This window comes from Narcine bancroftii, chromosome 3 (genome assembly GCF_036971445.1).
Source record: "Narcine bancroftii isolate sNarBan1 chromosome 3, sNarBan1.hap1, whole genome shotgun sequence".
NCBI lineage: Eukaryota > Metazoa > Chordata > Chondrichthyes > Torpediniformes > Narcinidae > Narcine > Narcine bancroftii.
In genome coordinates this window covers 233,173,016-233,193,499 of record NC_091471.1, presented here as the reverse complement: position 1 = coordinate 233,193,499, position 20,484 = coordinate 233,173,016, and the positions used below count along the sequence as shown (strand labels likewise).

At 58.9% G+C, this 20,484-nt stretch overlaps 1 protein-coding gene across 2 annotated transcripts; it reads right to left on the bottom strand.

Annotated features, from left to right (window-relative positions):
• Window positions 1-2,442: 2,442 nt before the first annotated feature.
• On the bottom strand, window positions 2,443-17,411 carry LOC138758274 (leukocyte receptor cluster member 8-like). 2 transcript variants are annotated; one of them, XM_069926964.1, is made up of 8 exons: window positions 17,313-17,411; window positions 16,762-16,948; window positions 11,948-12,107; window positions 11,545-11,658; window positions 11,255-11,344; window positions 10,633-10,849; window positions 2,820-2,919; window positions 2,443-2,623 (listed from the first exon to the last, which is right to left on the bottom strand). In XM_069926964.1, exons 2-8 carry the CDS (start codon window positions 16,845-16,847, stop codon window positions 2,521-2,523), a joined length of 870 nt encoding a protein of 289 aa, XP_069783065.1. In that variant the 5' UTR covers window positions 16,848-16,948; window positions 17,313-17,411; the 3' UTR covers window positions 2,443-2,520. The 2 variants fall into 2 exon arrangements, with proteins under 2 accessions (XP_069783065.1, XP_069783066.1); XM_069926965.1 differs by having other exon boundaries at window positions 11,255-11,341.
• Window positions 17,412-20,484: the final 3,073 nt, after the last annotated feature.

Below are 20,484 nucleotides of genomic sequence, written 5' to 3'. Positions count from 1 at the left end.
TGGGAAGACAGAAGGGGGGGGAGACAGAAGGGGGGGGAGACAGAAGGGGGGGGAGACGAGAAGGGGGGGGAGACAGAAGGGGGGGAGAGACAGAAGGGGGGGGAGACAGAAGGGGGGGGAGACAGAAGGGGGGGGGAGACAGAAGGGGGGGAGACAGAAGGGGGGGGAGACAGAAGGGGGGGAGACGAGAAAGGGGGGGGGGGAGACAGGAAGGGGGGGGAGACAGGAAGGGGGGGGAGACGGAAGGGGGGGAGACGGAAGGGGGGGAGACGGAAGGGGGGGAGACGGAAGGGGGGGGAGACGGAAGGGGGGAGACGGAAGGGGGGGAGACGGAAGGGGGGAGACGGAAGGGGGGGAGACGGAAGGGGGGGAGACGGAGGGGGAGACGAAGGGGGGAGACGGAAGGGGGGAGACGGAGGGGGGAGACGGAAGGGGGGGGAGACGGAGGGGGGGAGACGGAAGGGGGGAGACGGAAGGGGGGGAGACGGAAGGGGGGGAGACGGAAGGGGGGGAGACGGAAGGGGGGGAGACGGAAGGGGGGGAGACGGAAGGGGGGGGAGACGGAAGGGGGGGAGACGGAAGGGGGGGAGACGAAGGGGGGGAGACAGGAAGGGGGGGGAGACGGAAGGGGGGGAGACAGAAGGGGGGGAGACAGAAGGGGGGGAGACAGAAGGGGGGGAGACAGAAGGGGGGGAGGGAGACAGAAGGGGGGGAGACAGAAGGGGGGGAGACAGAAGGGGGGGAGACAGAAGGGGGGGAGACAGAAGGGGGGGAGACAGAAGGGGGGGAGACAGAAGGGGGGGAGACAGAAGGGGGGGAGACAGAAGGGGGGGAGACAGAAGGGGGGAGACAGAAGGGGGGGAGACAGAAGGGGGGGACAGAAGGGGGGAGACAGAAGGGGGGGAGACAGAAGGGGGGGAGACAGAAGGGGGGGAGACAGAAGGGGGGGAGACAGAAGGGGGGGAGACAGAAGGGGGGGAGACAGAAGGGGGGGAGACAGAAGGGGGGGAGACAGAAGGGGGGGAGACAGAAGGGGGGGAGACAGAAGGGGGGGAGACAGAAGGGGGGGAGACAGAAGGGGGGAGACAGAAGGGGGGAGACAGAAAGGGGGGGAGACAGAAGGGGGGGAGACAGAAGGGGGGGAGACAGAAGGGGGGGAGACAGAAGGGGGGGAGACAGAAGGGGGGAGACAGAAGGGGGGGAGACAGAAGGGGGGGAGACAGAAGGGGGGGAGACAGAAGGGGGGAGACAGAAGGGGGAGACAGAAGGGGGGGAGACAGAAGGGGGGAGACAGAAGGGGGGGAGACAGAAGGGGGGAGACAGAAGGGGGGAGACAGAGGGGGAGACAGAAGGGGGGGAGACGAGACAGAAGGGGGGGAGACGAGACAGAAGGGGGGGAGACGAGACAGAAGGGGGGAGACGAGACAGAAGGGGGGGAGACGAGACAGAAGGGGGGGAGACGAGACAGAAGGGGGGGAGACGAGACAGAAGGGGGGGAGACGAGACAGAAGGGGGGGAGACGAGACAGAAGGGGGGGAGACGAGACAGAAGGGGGGGAGACGAGACAGAAGGGGGGGAGACGAGACAGAAGGGTGGGAGACGAGACAGAAGGGGGGGAGACGAGACAGAAGGGGGGAGACGAGACAGAAGGGGGGGAGACGAGACAGAAGGGGGGGAGACGAGACAGAAGGGGGGGAGACGAGAAGGGGGGGAGACGAGACAGAAGGGGGGAGACAGAGAGAGGGAGGGAGACAGAGCCTCGTTACAGCACTCAGACACCTACCTCACACTGCAGTAGAAGCCCTGTTGCCACCCCAGTGTTCAGGTGAGCCTCTTTGTGCTCCACCCAACTCCCTCCCACCCTCCACCTCTGCCCCGTCCACACCCACCCCCTCCCAGCTTCTGCAGCCCCTCTCTTCTCCCTCAGTCTTCTCCTGGCTCTGGCACACCCCTCCCCCTTTCTTCTGTCTGCCCCAGCATGCTGGAGGTGACAAAAGTTCTGGCATGGTGTCGGTTAAATCAGTTGGGGGGTGCATAAATGTCCTCCGAACAACACCACTGTCCCCTCGGGGGCGTGGAAAGAATGGGATTGGGGGATGGGGTGAGGGTTGGCATAAGAGAACTTCACCCGGAGAAAGGGAAGACGAATTTCAAGTAAGGGCAATGGGATGAACTCTGGGGAGGCATGCAAGTGTGACCATACTGGGTGGGGCAACATCTTCGGGAGTGAGGGACGAGAGGGGGATGGAGCACGGGTCCTGGCTTGTGTGAGTGGACCCCAGGAAGGGTGCCGAATCTTGGTCAAAGGGCAGACCCGGGAAAGGTGGCAGATGGACCCCGGGAGTCCCAGTGAGACAGCAGATGGATCCCAGGTGTTGGACGGTCCCCAGGTATCGGGGAAATGGAGAAAGCCCTGAAGGCGTTGCCAGTACTCACTCGGGGAGGCCGTCAGTGCCCCAGTCGATAGTGTAGGCTGAACCATCCTGCAAACGGGCCTGCAGAACATCCTTGAGCAACTTCTCAGTGCGGGTCCTTGTCCAACTCTGTCTCACACGCCGTGAAGCATCTCTGCACGTACTCTTTCATGGCCTGTGGCCAATTGTCTGGCCTGGTCGGCGAGGCACTGAGGGGGTGGGGAGAAAGGGTTGGTCAGTCACAGAGAGAGGAGTGGGAGCAGAGAGCTGGTTGATCACAGAGACGGAGGAGAGAGAGAGAGAGAGAGAGAGAGGGAGAGAGAGAGGCAAGAGAGAGAGAGGGGGAGAGGGGATTGGCGCGGGAGAGCTCGGGGTGAGTGTGTGTGGTGTGCCCACAGCCAGTACCTCTCGGAGAATCTGTGCCCCTTCTGTTCTCCATCAGCCAGCCCGACCCCGTATGGACGGGCTTGGATGTGGAACTTTACCGTCCCTGAGCCTGGCGCCTCTGCCATCACAAGGGAGAGAGTCATTGTCCAATCCAAAGCCAGGACCAATCCCCGTCAAGGGGCCTGTACAAGTATGCACTGCTTAACGTTCACGATACCTTCTGTGAAATTGAGCATTAAGCGATGTGAACGTTGAGTGAACACTTATTGAAGCTATATGAAATAATGTAGTGTACCTGTAAATTTTTATTGATCAGTTGTGATCAGTGTGGGGACTGAAACAGGGCTGTGGGATCAGTGTGCGAACAGACACAGTGCTGTGGTGTGAGAGAGCGGGGCAGTGGGATCAGTGTGGGGAGGAGAGCGGGGCAGTGGGATCAGTGTGGGGAGAGAGCGGGGCAGTGGGATCAGTGTGGGAGAGAGCGGGGCAGTGGGATCAGTGTGGGGAGAGAGAGGGGCAGTGGGATCAGTGTGGGAGAGAGCGGGGCAGTGGATCAGTGTGGGGAGAGAGCGGGGCAGTGGATCATTGTGGGGAGAGAGCGGGCAGTGGATCATTGTGGGGAGAGAGCGGGGCAGTGGATCAGTGTGGGGAGAGAGCGGGGTAGTGGGATCAGTGTGGGAGAGAGCGGGGCAGTGGGATCAGTGTGGGGAGAGAGCGGGGCCAGTGGGATCAGTGTGGGGAGAGAGCGGGGCAGTGGATCAGTGTGGGGAGAGAGCGGGGCAGTGGATCAGTGTGGGGAGAGAGCGGGGCAGTGGATCAGTGTGGGGAGAGAGCGGGGCAGAGGGATCAGTGTGGGGAGAGAGCGGGGCAGTGGGATCAGTGTGGGGAGAGAGCGGGGCAGTGGGATCAGTGTGGGGAGAGAGCGGGGCAGTGGGATCAGTGTGGGGAGAGCGGGCAGTGGATCAGTGTGGGGAGAGAGCGGGGCAGTGGGATCAGTGTGGGGAGAGAGAGCGGGGCAGTGGGATCAGTGTGGGGAGAGAGCGGGTCAGAGGGATCGTGTGGGGAGAGAGCGGGGCGAGAGCGGGGCAGTGGGATCAGTGTGGGGAGAGAGCGGGGCAGTGGGATCAGTGTGGGGAGAGAGCGGGGCAGTGGATCAGTGTGGGGAGAGAGCGGGGCAGTGGATCAGTGTGGGGATGAGAGCGGGGCAGTGGATCAGTGTGGGGAGGAGAGCGGGGGCAGAGGGATCAGTGTGGGGAGAGAGCGGGGCAGTGGGATCCATGTGGGGAGAGAGCAGGGGAAGTGGGTGGGGGTGAGTGGGATCCGTGTGGGGTGAGTGGGATCCGTGTGGGGTGAGTGGGATCCGTGTGGGGTGAGTGGGATCCGTGTGGGGGTGAGTGGGATCCGTGTGGGGTGAGTGGGATCCGTGTGGGGTGAGTGGGATCCGTGTGGGGTGAGTGGGATCCGTGTGGGGTGAGTGGGATCCGTGTGGGGTGAGTGGGATCCGTGTGGGGTGAGTGGGATCCGTGTGGGGTGAGTGGGATCCGTGTGGGGTGAGTGGGATCCGTGTGGGGTGAGTGGGATCCGTGTGGGGTGAGTGGGATCCGTGTGGGGTGAGTGGGATCCGTGTGGGGAGAGTGGGATCCGTGTGGGGAGAGTGGGATCCGTGTGGGGAGAGTGGGATCCGTGTGGGGAGAGTGGGATCCGTGTGGGGAGAGTGGGATCCGTGTGGGGAGAGTGGGATCCGTGTGGGGAGAGTGGGATCCGTGTGGGGAGAGTGGGATCCGTGTGGGGAGAGTGGGATCCGTGTGGGGAGAGTGGGATCCGTGTGGGGAGAGTGGGATCCGTGTGGGGAGAGTGGGATCCGTGTGGGGAGAGGGGATCCGTGTGGGGAGAGTGGGATCCGTGTGGGGAGAGTGGGATCCGTGTGGGGAGAGTGGGATCCGTGTGGGGAGAGTGGGATCCGTGTGGGGAGAGTGGGATCCGTGTGGGGAGAGTGGGATCCGTGTGGGGAGAGTGGGATCCGTGTGGGGAGAGTGGATCCGTGTGGGGAGAGTGGGATCCGTGTGGGGAGAGTGGGATCCGTGTGGGGAGAGTGGGATCCGTGTGGGGAGAGTGGGATCCGTGTGGGTTGGGAGAGTGGGATCCGTGTGGGAGAGTGGGATCCGTGTGGGAGAGTGGGGATCCGTGTGGGGAGAGTGGGATCCGGTGTGGGGAGAGTGGGATCCGTGTGGGGAGAGTGGGATCCGTGTGGGGAGAGTGGGATCCGTGTGGGGAGAGTGGGATCCGTGTGGGGAGAGTGGGATCCGTGTGGGGAGAGTGGGATCCGTGTGGGGAGAGTGGGATCCGTGTGGGGAGAGTGGGATCCGTGTGGGGAGAGTGGGATCCGTGTGGGGAGAGTGGGATCCGTGTGGGGAGAGTGGGATCCGTGTGGGGAGAGTGGGATCCGTGTGGGGAGAGTGGGATCCGTGTGGGGGAGAGTGGGATCCGTGTGGGGAGAGTGGGATCCGTGTGGGGAGAGGGATCGTGGGATCCGTGTGGGGAGAGTGGGATCCGTGTGGGGAGAGTGGGATCCGTGTGGGGAGAGTGGGATCCGTGTGGGGAGAGTGGGATCCGTGTGGGGAGAGTGGGATCCGTGTGGGGAGAGTGGGATCCGTGTGGGGAGAGTGGGATCCGTGTGGGGAGAGTGGGATCCGTGTGGGGGAGAGTGGGATCCGTGTGGGGAGAGTGGGATCCGTGTGGGGAGAGTGGGATCCGTGTGGGGAGAGTGGGATCCGTGTGGGGAGAGTGGGATCCGTGTGGGGAGAGTGGGATCCGTGTGGGGAGAGTGGGATCCGTGTGGGGAGAGTGGGATCCGTGTGGGGAGAGTGGGATCCGTGTGGGGAGAGTGGGATCCGTGTGGGAGAGTGGGATCCGTGTGGGGAGAGTGGGATCCGTGTGGGGAGAGTGGGATCCGTGTGGGGGAGAGTGGGATCCGTGTGGGGGAGAGTGGGGATCCGTGTGGGGAGAGTGGGATCCGTGTGGGGAGAGTGGGATCCGTGTGGGGAGAGTGGGATCCGTGTGGGGAGAGTGGGATCCGTGTGGGGAGAGTGGGATCCGTGTGGGGAGAGTGGGATCCGGTGTGGGGAGAGTGGGATCCGTGTGGGGAGAGTGGGATCCGTGTGGGGAGAGTGGGATCCGTGTGGGGAGAGTGGGATCCGTGTGGGGAGAGTGGGATCCGTGTGGGGAGAGTGGGATCCGTGTGGGAGAGTGGGATCCGTGTGGGGAGAGTGGGATCCGTGTGGGGAGAGTGGGATCCGTGTGGGGAGAGTGGGATCCGTGTGGGGAGAGTGGGATCGTGTGGGGAGAGTGGGATCCGTGTGGGGGAGAGTGGGATCCGTGTGGGGAGAGTGGGATCCGTGTGGAGAGAGTGGGATCCGTGTGGAGGAGAGTGGGATCCGTGTGGGGAGAGCGGGATCCGTGTGGGGTGAGCGGATCCGTGTGGGTGAGCGGGATCCGTGTGGGGTGAGCGGGATCCGTGTGGGGTGAGCGGGATCCGTGTGGGGTGAGCGGGATCCGTGTGGGGTGAGCGGGATCCGTGTGGGGTGAGCGGGATCCGTGTGGGGTGAGCGGGATCCGTGTGGGGTGAGCGGGATCCGTGTGGGGTGAGCGGGATCCGTGTGGGGTGAGCGGGATCATCCGTGTGGGGTGAGCGGGATCCGTGTGGGGTGAGCGGGATCCGTGTGGGGTGAGCGGGATCCGTGTGGGGTGAGCGGGATCCGTGTGGGGTGAGCGGGATCCGTGTGGGGTGAGCGGGATCCGTGTGGGGTGAGCGGGATCCGTGTGGGGTGAGCGGGATCCGTGTGGGGTGAGCGGGATCCGTGTGGGGTGAGCGGGATCCGTGTGGGGTGAGCGGGATCCGTGTGGGGTGAGCGGGATCCGTGTGGGGTGAGCGGGATCCGTGTGGGGTGAGCGGGATCCGTGTGGGGTGAGCGGGATCCGTGTGGGGTGAGCGGGATCCGTGTGGGGTGAGCGGGATCCGTGTGGGGTGAGCGGGATCCGTGTGGGGTGAGCGGGATCCGTGTGGGGTGAGCGGGATCCGTGTGGGGTGAGCGGGATCCGTGTGGGGTGAGCGGGATCCGTGTGGGGTGAGCGGGATCCGTGTGGGGTGAGCGGGATCCGTGTGGGGTGAGCGGGATCCGTGTGGGGTGAGCGGGATCCGTGTGGGGTGAGCGGGATCCGTGTGGGGTGAGCGGGATCAGTGTGGGGTGAGCGGGATCAGTGTGGGGTGAGCGGGATCAGTGTGGGGGTGAGCGGGATCAGTGTGGGGTGAGCGGGATCAGTGTGGGGTGAGCGGGATCAGTGTGGTGTGAGCGGGATCAGTGTGGGGTGAGCGGGGATCAGTGTGGGGTGAGCGGGATCAGTGTGGGGTGAGCGGGATCAGTGTGGGGTGAGCGGGATCAGTGTGGGGTGAGCGGGATCAGTGTGGGGTGAGCGGGATCAGTGTGGGGTGAGCGGGATCAGTGTGGGGTGAGCGGGATCAGTGTGGGGTGAGCGGGATCAGTGTGGGGTGAGCGGGATCAGTGTGGGGTGAGCGGGATCAGTGTGGGGTGAGCGGGATCAGTGTGGGGTGAGCGGGATCAGTGTGGGGTGAGCGGGATCAGTGTGGGGTGAGCGGGATCAGTGTGGGGTGAGCGGGATCAGTGTGGGGTGAGCGGGATCAGTGTGGGGTGAGCGGGATCAGTGTGGGGTGAGCGGGATCAGTGTGGGGTGAGCGGGATCAGTGTGGGGTGAGCGGGATCAGTGTGGGGTTGAGCGGGATCAGTGTGGGGTGAGCGGGATCAGTGTGGGGTGAGCGGGATCAGTGTGGGGTGAGCGGGATCAGTGTGGGGTGAGCGGGATCAGTGTGGGGTGAGCGGGATCAGTGTGGGGTGAGCGGGATCAGTGTGGGGTGAGCGGGATCAGTGTGGGGTGAGCGGGATCAGTGTGGGGTGAGCGGGATCAGTGTGGGGTGAGCGGGATCAGTGTGGGGTGAGCGGGATCAGTGTTGGGGTGAGCGGGATCAGTGTGGGGTGAGCGGGATCAGTGTGGGGTGAGCGGGATCAGTGTGGGGTGAGCGGGATCAGTGTGGGGTGAGCGGGATCAGTGTGGGGTGAGCGGGATCAGTGTGGGGTGAGCGGGATCAGTGTGGGGTGAGCGGGATCAGTGTGGGGTGAGCGGGATCAGTGTGGGGTGAGCGGGATCAGTGTGGGGTGAGCGGGATCAGTGTGGGGTGAGCGGGATCAGTGTGGGGTGAGCGGGATCAGTGTGGGGTGAGCGGGATCAGTGTGGGGTGAGCGGGATCAGTGTGGGGTGAGCGGGATCAGTGTGGGGTGAGCGGGATCAGTGTGGGGTGAGCGGGATCAGTGTGGGGTGAGCGGGATCAGTGTGGGGTGAGCGGGATCAGTGTGGGGTGAGCGGGATCAGTGTGGGGTGAGCGGGATCAGTGTGGGGTGAGCGGGATCAGTGTGGGGTGAGCGGGATCAGTGTGGGGTGAGCGGGATCAGTGTGGGGTGAGCGGGATCAGTGTGGGGTGAGCGGGATCAGTGTGGGGTGAGCGGGATCAGTGTGGGGTGAGCGGGATCAGTGTGGGGTGAGCGGGATCAGTGTGGGGTGAGTGGGATCAGTGTGGGGTGAGTGGGATCAGTGTGGGGTGAGTGGGATCAGTGTGGGGAGAGAGTGGGGAAATTGGTCAGTGTGGTGAGAGCGGGGCAGAGGGATCAGTGTGGAGAGAGCGGGGCAGAGGGATCAGTGTGGAGAGAGCGGGGCAGAGGGATCAGTGTGGAGAGAGCGGGGCAGAGGGATCAGTGTGGAGAGAGCGGGGCAGAGGGATCAGTGTGGAGAGAGCGGGGCAGGGGAATCAGTGTGGGGTGAGTGGGGCAGTGGCTCAGTGTGGGGAGAGAGTGGGGCAGTGGGATCAGTGTGGGGAGAGAGTGGGGCAGTGGGATCAATGTGGGGAGAGAGTGGGGCAGTGGGATCAGTGTGGAGAGAGTGGGGCAGTGGGATCATTGTGGAGAGAGCGGGGCAGAGGAATCAGTGTGGAGAGAGCGGGGCAGAGGAATCAGTGTGGAGAGAGCGGGGCAGAGGAATCAGTGTGGAGAGAGCGGGGCAGAGGAATCAGTGTGGAGAGAGCGGGGCTGAGGAATCAGTGTGGAGAGAGCGGGGCAGAGGAATCAGTGTGGAGAGAGCGGGGCAGGGGAATCAGTGTGGGGTGAGTGGGGCAGTGGCTCAGTGTGGGGAGAGAGTGGGCAGTGGATCAGTGTGAGGAGAGAGTGGGGCAGTGGGTCAGTGTGGGGAGAGAGTGGGGCAGTGGGATCAGTGTGGGGAGAGAGTGGGGCAGTGGGATCATTGTGGAGAGTGCGGGGCAGAGGGATCAGTGTGGAGAGAGCGGGGCAGAGGGATCAGTGTGGAGAGAGCGGGGCAGAGGGATCAGTGTGGAGAGAGCGGGGCAGAGGGATCAGTGTGGAGAGAGCGGTGCAGAGGGATCAGTGTGGAGAGAGCGGTGCAGAGGGATCAGTGTGGAGAGAGCGGGGCAGAGGGATCAGTGTGGAGAGAGCGGTGCAGAGGGATCAGTGTGGAGAGAGCGGTGCAGAGGGATCAGTGTGGAGAGAGCGGTGCAGAGGGATCAGTGTGGAGAGAGCGGTGCAGAGGGATCAGTGTGGAGAGAGTGGGGCAGTGGGATCATTGTGAGAAGAGAGTGGGGCAGTGGGTCAGTGTAGGGAGAGAGTGGGGCAGTGGCTCAGTGTGGGGAGAGAGTGGGCAGTGGGTCAGTGTGAGAAGAGAGTGGGGCAGTGGGTCAGTGTAGGGAGAGAGTGGGGCAGTGGGATCAGTGTGGGGAGAGCAGGGCAGAGGGATCAGTGTGGGGAGAGAGTGGGGCAGTGGGATCAGTGTGGGGTGAGTGGGGCAGTGGGATCAGTGTGGGGTGAGTGGGGCAGTGGGATCAGTGTGGAGAGAGTGGGGAAGTGGGATTAGTGTGGGGAGAGAGTGGGGAAGTGGGATCAGTGTGGGGAGAGAGTGGGGAAGTGGGATCAGTGTGGGGAGAGAGTGGGGAAGTGGGATTAGTGTGGGGAGAGAGTGGGGAAGTGGGACCAGTGTGGGGAGAGAGTGGGAAAGTGGGATTAGTGTGGGGAGAGAGTGGGGAAGTGGGATCAGTGTGGAGAGAGAGTGGGGAAGTGGGTCAGTGCGGGATACAGTATACAATATCCTATAACCAGCGATTGCTTTTTCAAAATTGCTGCGGACGTACTTGCTTTAACTAAATAATTACGGGACCATGGACGTATATGTGGTCAGATGTTGCCCAAACGAACATTAAGCAGTGCACACCTGTACTCCAGAGCCAGATCCCCTTCCGATTCCCCTCCCCAACTCTCACTCTTCCCTCCCACCATTCCCTTCCCACACCCCGTACTTGCCCTTCTCCTTCCCCATCCCCCTAGCACCCCATCTCCCACCAATCCCTCCCTCCCTGCACTGTTCTCATTACCTCCCTACCCCTCCTCATCCCCTCTCCATCTCCCAGACCTCCCACAGCACTTCCAGGCCCTATTCCCCTTCCACACCCCAGCTCCTTACCCCCCCCCATCCCCTCTCACCTTGCTGTCCCCCTTGCATTCCCCCTCTCTCTCTGGTGTCCCACCCTTCCCCTTTCCTCCTCGTTTCCCCTCACACCCTCCCTTCTCCCCCCATTCCTCACCACCCCCTCTCCCAGCCAGCTGATCACCCCCTCACCCCCATCCCACCCCTGCCTCCCTCCCCTTCCATTGCCCTTGTCCCCTCCCTCCACCATTCATCCCACTCCCCCTTGGTCACTCACGCTTCATGCGCTGCCAGAGTCGCTGGCCCTTGCGGGCCTTGCCGCCCTCGGATGGGCAGCAGACCTGCGGGCCCTGGGCCTTGCCCCCAGATGGGGCCTGGTGCTGGGGCTTCACCACCTGGGCTGGCGACCCTTGCTTGGGACCCTGCTGGGTTGTCGGGTCTTGGGCCTGGGCGCTGGGGCAGGGCACGGCCTCCTCCAGGCCTGGTACGGGAGGCTGCAAGGGGAGAGAGGGTCAGGGTGAGGTGGGGGGAAAATCAGAGAGAAGGTGGCAAGAGGTATGGGGTGGTGAAGCAGGGGAGTGTGGTGGGGGTGTCACCAGGGGGGGGAGGGCAAGAAGCGCCCAGTGGAGTGAAGGGTGTCGAGGGAGAGGGGGGCAGACAGATGGGTGTTGGGGGGGGGTTAGAGAGCGGTGACGGGGGAGAAGTGAGCAGTGAGGGTGGGCAGAAAGAGGGGTGATGGAGAGAGGGGGCAAATAGATTGGAGAAGGGGCAGAATGAGGGGTGTCAGGGGAGAGGGGTCAGAATGAGGGGTTTCGGGGGGACGGGGACAGGGTGGAGGGGAAGGGAGAGGGTGAAGACGACTGCGAGGGAGAAGCAAACCCCCACCCTCTCGATCTCACCTGGCCATGCTGGGAGCTCTGCTGCACCTGGGTAGCCGTGTAGGAGCCCTGCAGGCTGTATTGACCTTGATATCCGGGGTAGACACCCTGCTGGGGGAGAGAGAGAAAGACAGGGTTAGGGTGGGGTCCAGGGAACTAGGACAAAAGAGGAGTGTGGCGGGGAAGGCCAAATGGAGGTGGGTGGTGAGGAGAAGATTGGTTGGGGAGAGGAACAGGGAGGATGAGGGGTGGGGAGAGGGGAACGGGGCGACAGGAGGAGGGGGAGGGAATGGTAGGAGAGAGGGACTGACCTGGTAGGGGCTGTAGTACTGGTAGGGATAAGTGTAATTATACTGCTGGTACCACTGCTGGTAATACTGCTGCACTGACACACAGTCGCTCGTCTGCGGTAGGTATGCAGCGCTCTGGGGTGGAAAGGGGCAGAGTCAGTGACACAAAGAGACCCATCCCTCAACCTCACACCCCCCACTATATCACTCCCTCACCCCACACACACACCTTCTCCCTCACCTACACACACCCCTCCCTCCCCTCTCACATATCCCCCGCATACCTCCACCCTCAGACATCACCATGCTCCCCCTGCATTGAGCCACCTCCATCCCAGTGCTTTCCCTTGTCCCTTCCCCTACCCTCCCCCCATCACACAGGGCCCACTAAGGCTTATGCTCCTCCTGCCCATGCCCCCATTACCTGGGCAGTGCTCTGTCCCCCGGTCCCGGCGGTGGCTGCAGAGGAGGCGGAGCTGCTGGCCTTGTGGATGCTGGCCAGTGCCTGCCTGGCCGTCTCCCACTCTGGGTTTTCCGGCTTCTCTGCACCCTCCGAGTTGGATCCGGTGCTGTACTGCTGCGCCCTGGTGGGGAGGGAGAGATCAGTCATCTGTGCGAAGGAGGTGGGGTTGCAGAGGGTAACACACTGATAGTCCCTGTATACTCAGCCTGGATCAGTCTTGAAAATGACAGCATCTGTACACCTGGACTGGGTCAGCCTTCACAATGACAGTTCCTGTACACCCGCACCAGGTCAGGACCCACACTGTCAGCTCCTGTACACAGGGCTGGGTCAGTATTCGCACTGAAAGCTCCTGTACACCCAGACCACATCAGTCCTCAGACGGACTGCTCCTGTACACCCGGACCTGGTCTGTCCACACACCGAGAGTTCCCATACACCCAGAGAGGGTTAGTCCCTACACTGACAGCTCCTGTACTCCTGGACTGGAACAGTCCTCACACTGAGAGTCCCCATACACCCAGAGCGGGTTAGTCCCTACACTGACAGCTCCTGGACTGGAACAGTCCTCACACTGAGAGTCCCCATACACCCAGAGAGGGTTAGTCCCGACACTGACAGCTCCTGTACGCCCAGACTGGGTCAGTGCTCACACTGACAGCTACTGTACACCCAAACTGGGTCAGTCCTCACACAGACAGCTATTCTACACCAAGACTGGATCAGTCCCAACACCGACATTTCAAGTACACCTGGAATGGATCAGTCCTCACACTGACATCTCCTGTATACCTGAACTGGGTCAGTCCCCACACTGACATCTCCTGTATACCTAGACTGGGTCAGTCCCCACACTGACATCTCCTGTACACCCAGACTGGATCAGTCCCCACACTGAAGTCCCTGTACACTCGGATTGTGTCAGTCCCCGCACTGACAGTACCTGTAGACTTAGATTAGGTCAGTTCCCCACACCAACAGTCCCGCTACACTAGGACTGAGTCAGTACACCACACCAACAGTCCCAGTACACCAGGACTGGGTCAGTGCCCCACACTGACATCTCCTGTACACCCGGAATGGATCAGTCCCAACACCGACATTTTCTGTACACCCGGACTGCGTCTGTCCCCACACTGACAGTACCCGTACACTCGGACTGGGTCAGTTCCCCACACCAAAAGTCCCTGTACACCAGGACTGGGTCAGTTCCTCTCACCGACAGTTCCTGTACACACGGACTGTGCCTGTCCCCACATTGACAGCTCCTGCACACCCAAACTGGGTGTGTCCCCACACTGACAGCTCTTCTATACGCAGACCGGATCACTCCCAACACCGACATTTCCTGTACATCCGGACTGGGTCAGACCCACTCTGACATCTCCTGTACACCAGGACTGGGTCAGTTCCCAACACTAACATCTCCTGTACATTGGACTGGATTAGTCCCCACACTGACATCTCCTGTATACCAGGACTGGGTCAGTTCCCCACACTGATATTCCCTGTACACCAGGACTGGGTCAATATCCAAACTGAAATCTCCTGAACTCCCAGACTGGATCTGTCCCCACACTAAAGTGCCTGTACCTTCAGACTGCATCAGATCCCCACACTAAAGTCCCTGTACACTTGGACTGTGCCAGTCCCCACACTGACATTTTCTGTACACCCGGACTGGGTCAATACCAACACCAAAATCTCCTGTACACATGGACTGGATCAGTCCCCACACTAACAGCTCCGGTATACCAGGACTGGGTCAATCCCCACACTGACATCTCCTGTACACGTGGACTGGGTCAGTCCCCACACTGACAGCTCTTCTACACCTAGACTGGATCAATACCAACACCAAAATCTCCTGTACACCTGGACTGGGTCAGATCCCCTCACTGAGGTCCCTGTACACTCTGATTGTGTCTGTCCCCACACTGACAGTTCCTGTACACCCGTACTGTGTCTGTCCCCACACTGACAGCTCCCGTATACCCAAACTGGGTCAGTACCCACACTAACAGCTCTTCTACACCCAGATTGGATCAGTCCCCACACTGACAGCTCTTATACACCCAGACAGGATCAATCCCAACACAGAAATCTCCTTGGCACCCAGATTGGGTCAGTCCTCACACTGACTTCTCCTGTACACTCGGTCTGGGTCAGTCCCCACACTGACAGTCTCTGTGCACCTGGAATGGGTCAGTCCCCACAATGACAGCCCCTGTACAACCAGACTGGGTCAGTCCCCACATTGGCAGCTGTGTCAGTCCCACACAGCCATCTCCCACCACTGCAACCTGTAGAGTCTGTCACAAACCCCCATTCCTTCTCCAATCTTTGCTCACCTGCCTATCCGCCACCCCGCGCCACATTCTCTCCCTCACTCACCCCTTCCCCGTCTCATATGCTCAACAAATTTAGTGACTTGTTCGTGACAATCAATTCTGATTTTGAACATTCCAGCACAGAACAAGTCTGTTGAACCATGAAGTGGTGGCAACATGTACACCCGGACTGCGTCTGTCCCCACCATGTGGCCAACCTTTTAATTTTTAATGTAGACATACAGCATGAGAACAGGCCATTTCGGAGCACGAATCCGTGCCACCCAATTAACCTACACCCCCGTTATGTAATTGTGGGCCGAAATGGCCTTTTACCAAAACAAGTTAAGTCTTTATTCTTTGGAGCGTAGAGGGTTGGGTGGGGTGGATTTGATAGAGGTCTTTAAAATTTTGAGGGGGACAGATAGAGTAGATGTGGATAGACTTTTTCCATTGAGGACATGGGAGATTCAAACAAGAGGATGCGAGCTGAGAGTTAGGAGGGCAAAGGTTTAGGTGCATCACAAGGGGAAGCTTCTTTACTGAGAGCAGGGACCGTGCTTCTTTCGCACTGCTGATTCCGCGTGGGTTAACTGGCTAATTTAGCGGGTCTGTTACTTGTAATCGTGCGGTGTGGAACATCCCAACCTGGCATTAAATTCACCCGGGCTTTGACACTTGGTGGGGGCAAGTGTCAAGAGCCCAGCTGAGTTAACTTTCTAATCGTCTTCTGGTGGTTGTGAAAGCAAAAACTGCTCTCGCTGGAGGCGGACCCCATCCCCCCCCCACTCCCCAAAATTAAAATGCTGGATTGTCGATTAACCAGGTCAATCACGATGCAGTGGAAAGACTCACAAGTGCAACATGCCCGGTGAGTTTTCTCGCTTTGTGGGAGGGTTGGCAGTGTGAAAGGGCTTAAATTAAAAGGTAGGCCATCCTTGATCTAACCCTTCCCTACCCTCACACCCTTACTCTTATTTTCTTGCCTGGGGCCAGAGTCTTTGAAATGTCTTTTTTGTACTAGCCTCCACCACCACCCCTGGCAATCCATTCCAGACCCCCAACACTCTCTGAGTGAAAAGCCTACTTGACATCTCCCCTAAACTTTTGCTCCCCTCACCTTATACAGATGTCCTCTTGTATTTGCTACCGGAAGAGAGATTGGCTGTCCACCCTATCTGCACCTCTCACCATCTTGCAGACCTCGATTACATCACCACCTATCCTTCCTGATTCCAAAGAGGGGGAAAAACCCCCCGCTCTGCTAACCTTGCCTCACGAGACATGTCCTAGCAAATCTCCTCCACACCCACTCCATAGCTTCCACATCCTTCCAGCAATGAGGTGACCAGAACCAAAGTGCGGTCTAACCAGAGTTTTATAGACCTGCAACATTACCTCATTTAATTTAAATTTAGACATACAGCTTGGTAACAGGCCCAAAAGGTCTGTGCCACCCAATTTATATCCCGTTAACCTACACCTCCGGTACATTTTTGAACGGTGGGAGGAAACCGGAGCCCCCAGAGAATACCCCCGCAGACACGGGGAGAACCGTACAACCTCCTTACAGACAGCACAGGATTGGAACCGCAGACCGGTCCTGATCATCGGTGCTGTAAAAGGCAATGCACTGACCACTACGCCAAGTGTGCTGCCCTCATAACTGTTAACATCTGAACGTATCCAATATAGAGTTTTGAACATGGAGGGGGGAATTAAGGAGATCTCAGAGACCTGTTAAAATTATGAAACGGCGAGAGGTGGTTTCATTTTGCTGCGACGTTAACTCACAGTTCTTGAACTCGATTCCATGGTTGATGAAGGCCGACACACCATGCGCCTTCTTAGTGTGATTCAAGACCTTCGTGAATATTGTATTCAGTGTTGGACAAGAGATGTGGATGCTATCGAGAGGGTGCAGAGATTCATGAATTGGAGAGCACCACTTCACAAGGATAGCGTGAGTGGATTTTTTTGTAAGAGCTGCAACATTTCCCCCATGACGCCTAATCTCAATTCCCCCAGTCAATGAAAAGCTCCCCCCGTCAATGAAAAGCTCCCCCCCCGTCAATGAAAAGCTCCCCCCCGTCAATGAAAAGCTCCCCCCCGTCAATGAAAAGCTCCCCCCCCCGTCAATGAAAAGCTCCCCCCCCGTCAATGAAAAGCTCCCCCCCCGTCAATGAAAAGCTCCCCCCCGTCAATGAAAAGCTCCCCGGCACTGTCAACACTGCCTCATGAGACATGTTCTGCAATCCAGGCAACATCCTGGTAAAAATCCAACCAGCAGATTCGCATTGCACAGCATACACGACAATAACTGGGGAGCACATTGTGATTTCAGTAATGGGACGGGGGTTGCGGGAACCAGATGCACCTGGGGGGGGTGGGGGAACCAGATGCACCCGGGGAAGGGAGGGTCTTGGGGAACACACAGCCACTCACCACTGCGCAGCCTGGGCAGCCTGCGTCCCGATCCAGGTCTGGCCCTGCCCGGTAGGCTGGTGCTGCCGCTGAGGCAACGCTGCCATCTCTGCCAGGCCTCCGGGTCCTCTCGGCCACTGGTCGAGGGTCCCTGGGCCTTCCTCCTCTCTCTTCCCGCCACCGGCAGAGGGGGCGGTGAGTCCGGCTCCTGGAGGGTTCAAAATGGAGAAAAGAGGATCACAGGTCTGGAGCGAGAGGGGAAATCTCTCCCTTCGCCATGGCTCCCTACCATTTTCCCACTGTTATCCCATCCTCCTCCTCCCTCAGTTATCTTATCTCCCTCTATCTTCTTCACCGTTATCCCACCCCCTTCTCTCCCCTTTTGCCTTACCTTCCCCTTCTCCACCATTATCCCCCCTAATCCACCATTATCCCATATCCCTCACCCCCTCCACCTTTCTCCTCACCTTTATCCCATCCTCATCCTCTCACCCCCCCTTCCCACTTCCCCTCCTTTCTCATCAACCACCATTAACCCATTTCCGTCCCCTCCCACCAAGCCAGTGACTTGCCTTTGACGTGTTCTTTACCCTTCACCCTCTTCCCCCGGGCCCCCTCAAGCCCACCACCTTCTCCCCCAGGGTGTTGCTTTGGCCCTTGCCGCCCTCACCCTCCTCACCTCCAAGTGTCTGTGCACTACCTCTCCCTGGTGCCCTCTCTCTCTAATGTTGGTTCTTTCCAAGCCTCTATTCCAAGTCTCCGGGCCTTTTCTCTCTGTCTGCCTCTATCTGGTCATAGTTCTGTCTTGGTTTCCCCTCTCCCCGGCCTGTCTCGTATTTCCCCCCCAGACTCTCTCAGTCCCCCTGTCCTAGGCCTGCCTCTATACCCCCTGTCCCAGGCCTGCCTCTATACCCCGTCTCCCAGGCCTGTCTCAATACCCGGTCTCCCTCACTCCCCAGTCCTTGGCCTCTCCTCCCCTGCTCCCTCTCCAAACGCTTGACAAAATGGCGGCGCTACACCCATCCCGACCCCTTCGGCGAGCCGTCCAATGGCGACCCGCAGCGCCCTGTCAATCACCGGCGGCGCCGCTGCCCAATGAACTGACCACAGGCGACGGGCCCGGGAGTGCGTCCTTCGCCCTGAACCAATGAGCGAGAGCAGCAGCCCCGGCCGCTGTCCAATCAACGGGCGCACTGCATACACGCAGCGTCCGAACAATCCGGGCCCGCCGTCCAATGAACAACAGTTTCATCCCCCTCCTCCCCCATTGACCAATGAGCCGGCCGCACCCAGAGGCGTCGATTCCCGCCCTCCGTTCCTGACCGACGTCCGTTTTATCCAATCAGACCTCCTGGGGTCATAATGTCGACCAATGAGAGAGTGGCTCTCACAATGTCGCGACGCGGCTCTCTGGGCGCCTGGCGGGTCGCGCAGCACCTTGATGGGGTGAAGGTAAACTTCAGGGATGTCGCGGCCCTGGATGAGGGTGTGCACCCCTGGGACATCCCGGTGCAGGGAGGGGGTGCGCCCCTGGGATATCCCAGTGTAGGAGGGGGATGGAGAGAGACCCCAGTGATCCTCTCTGCTGCTTTTATTTGTTCTGTGGATTGACTTCCGATCCATTTCTCTGTAGCAAATGTAGAGATGCAGCCGGCCAGGACCCTCCTGTGGAAGGCCAGTAGCCTTGCCCGCTTCAGTCTGCTTAGGAGATGCAGTCAATGTTGCGCCTTCCTGACAATTGTGGAGATATTGAGCCTCCACGATAGGTCACTTCTTATGTGGACTCCGAGAGGATTTTCCCGGAGGGTGGTGAATTTATGGAATTCACTGCCCTTTGAAGCAATGGAGGTGACCTCAGTAAATATATTTAAGGCAAGCAGGAGAATTAAGGTGTATGGGGAAAAGGCAGGGAAGTGGACATCAGATCAGCTCTGACCTCATTGAATGGTGGAGCAGGCTCAACAGACCGGATGGCCAACTCTGTCAGACTCTGGCTTTACCTTACTCTTAATTTAGTCTATGTGTAGTCTGAGTCCAGCGTGTTCTTTGAATGAAGTGATAGGAGAAGGTATTCGGTTCAACAGTCAATTTATTACACAGCACAAGAATAATCTTTTTTTTGTGAGGTTTTTCAGTTGGTTGTTTTTCCAGACTCTTTTGTGTAGTCTTCCAAAGGTGCTATTTGCCTTGGCGAGTCTGTTGTCTATCTCATTGTCGATCCTTGCATCTGATGAAATGGTGCAGCCGAGATAGGTAAACTGGTTGACCGTTTTGAGTTTTGTGTGCCCGATGGAGATGTGGGGGGGCTGGCTTATCACAAAGATAAGCGTATACAGAGCCGTTGTCATACCCACACTCCTGTTCGGCTCCGAATCATGGGTCCTCTACCGGCACCACCTACGGCTCCTAGAACGCTTCCACCAGCGTTGTCTCCACTCCATTCTCAACATCCATTGGAGCGCTTACACCCCTAACGTCGAAGTACTCGAGATGGCAGAGGTCGACAGCATCGAGTCCACGCTGCTGAAGATCCAGCTGCGCTGGATGGGTCACGTCTCCAGAATGGAGGACCATCGCCTTCCCAAGATCGTGTTATATGGCGAGCTCTCCACTGGCCACCGTGACAGAGGTGCACCAAAGAAAAGGTACAAGGACTGCCTAAAGAAATCTCTTGGTGCCTGCCACATTGACCACCGCCAGTGGGCTGATAACGCCTCAAACCGTGCATCTTGGCGCCTCACAGTTTGGCGGGCAGCAACCTCCTTTGAAGAAGACCGCAGAACCCACCTCACTGACAAAAGGCAAAGGAGGATAAACCCAACACCCAACCCCAACCAACAAATTTTCCCTTGCAACTGCTGCAATCGTGTCTGCCTGTCCCGCATCGGACTTGTCAACCACAAGCGAGCCTGCAGCTGACGTGGACTTTTTACCCCCTCCATAAATCTTCGTCCGCGAAGCCAAGCCAAAGAAAAGACAAGAATAAAACTTAACAGAGCTCTGGGTCACTCATTAGTTCATAGGTCACCTGCACAGTGAGCTACTCCCCAAGACTGACCCCTATTGTCCAGTTGGTTCAGTTTATATAGGTCAACCTTATCATACAGAACAAAAGTTGGCTTCCTTTGCTAGATTTCATTATCATACAGAACAAAAGTTGTCTTCCTTTGCTGGATCTTTTTGCATAAGGGTTATCACAAGTCATCTCCTGTTTTGCAGATATCTGGGGTGTAGCACTCCCATCTTAATCCTCCAGGCCAGACTATCCTGTTGTGTTGATCAGAAATTAATTCATCCCCAGATATTTCTAATCACCATTCTGTTCTTGTCTGGCCAATTTCTGCTGTTCTCTTTAACACCTCCTGCCTTAATCTTCCTCCTAGACTGGTTTTCCATTCCCTTTGTTTCTTACAGGCCATTCTTTGTTCTGATCTGGCCTGTGTCTCCTGTGCTACTCACCACCTCCTTTAGTTTGAGCATTCCTCCTAAATCGTTTTATGCATTTCCTCTCCCTGTATTTTGGAGAGACAATTTTGCTCAGCCAACTTTGCTCCATGCTGTGATTGCCACTTAATCACATTTCTCTTTCCCTGAACCATGCAGTAAATATACACTTATTAATTAATCATTTATTTCATACTGTTTTAACCCCTAGATTCCAACAGTCCCCCTTTTGGTCTCATGAAAATGAGACCAACCACCTGTTACCTTATTAGACCGAGACCTCAGGAGTTATTGCAAGGG

Bases quoted from the DNA above. Each gene is read 5' to 3' on its own strand.
- LOC138758274 (XM_069926964.1), bottom strand. From the start codon at position 16,847: ATGGCAGCGTTGCCTCAGCGGCAGCACCAGCCTACCGGGCAGGGCCAG. The intron at 11,659-11,947 runs GTAATGGGGGCA...TTTCCACCCCAG, and splicing joins GGGGACAGAGCACTGCCCAG to AGCGCTGCATACCTACCGCA. The intron at 10,850-11,254 runs GTGAGATCGAGA...CTCCCCTTGCAG, and splicing joins AGAGCTCCCAGCATGGCCAG to CCTCCCGTACCAGGCCTGGA.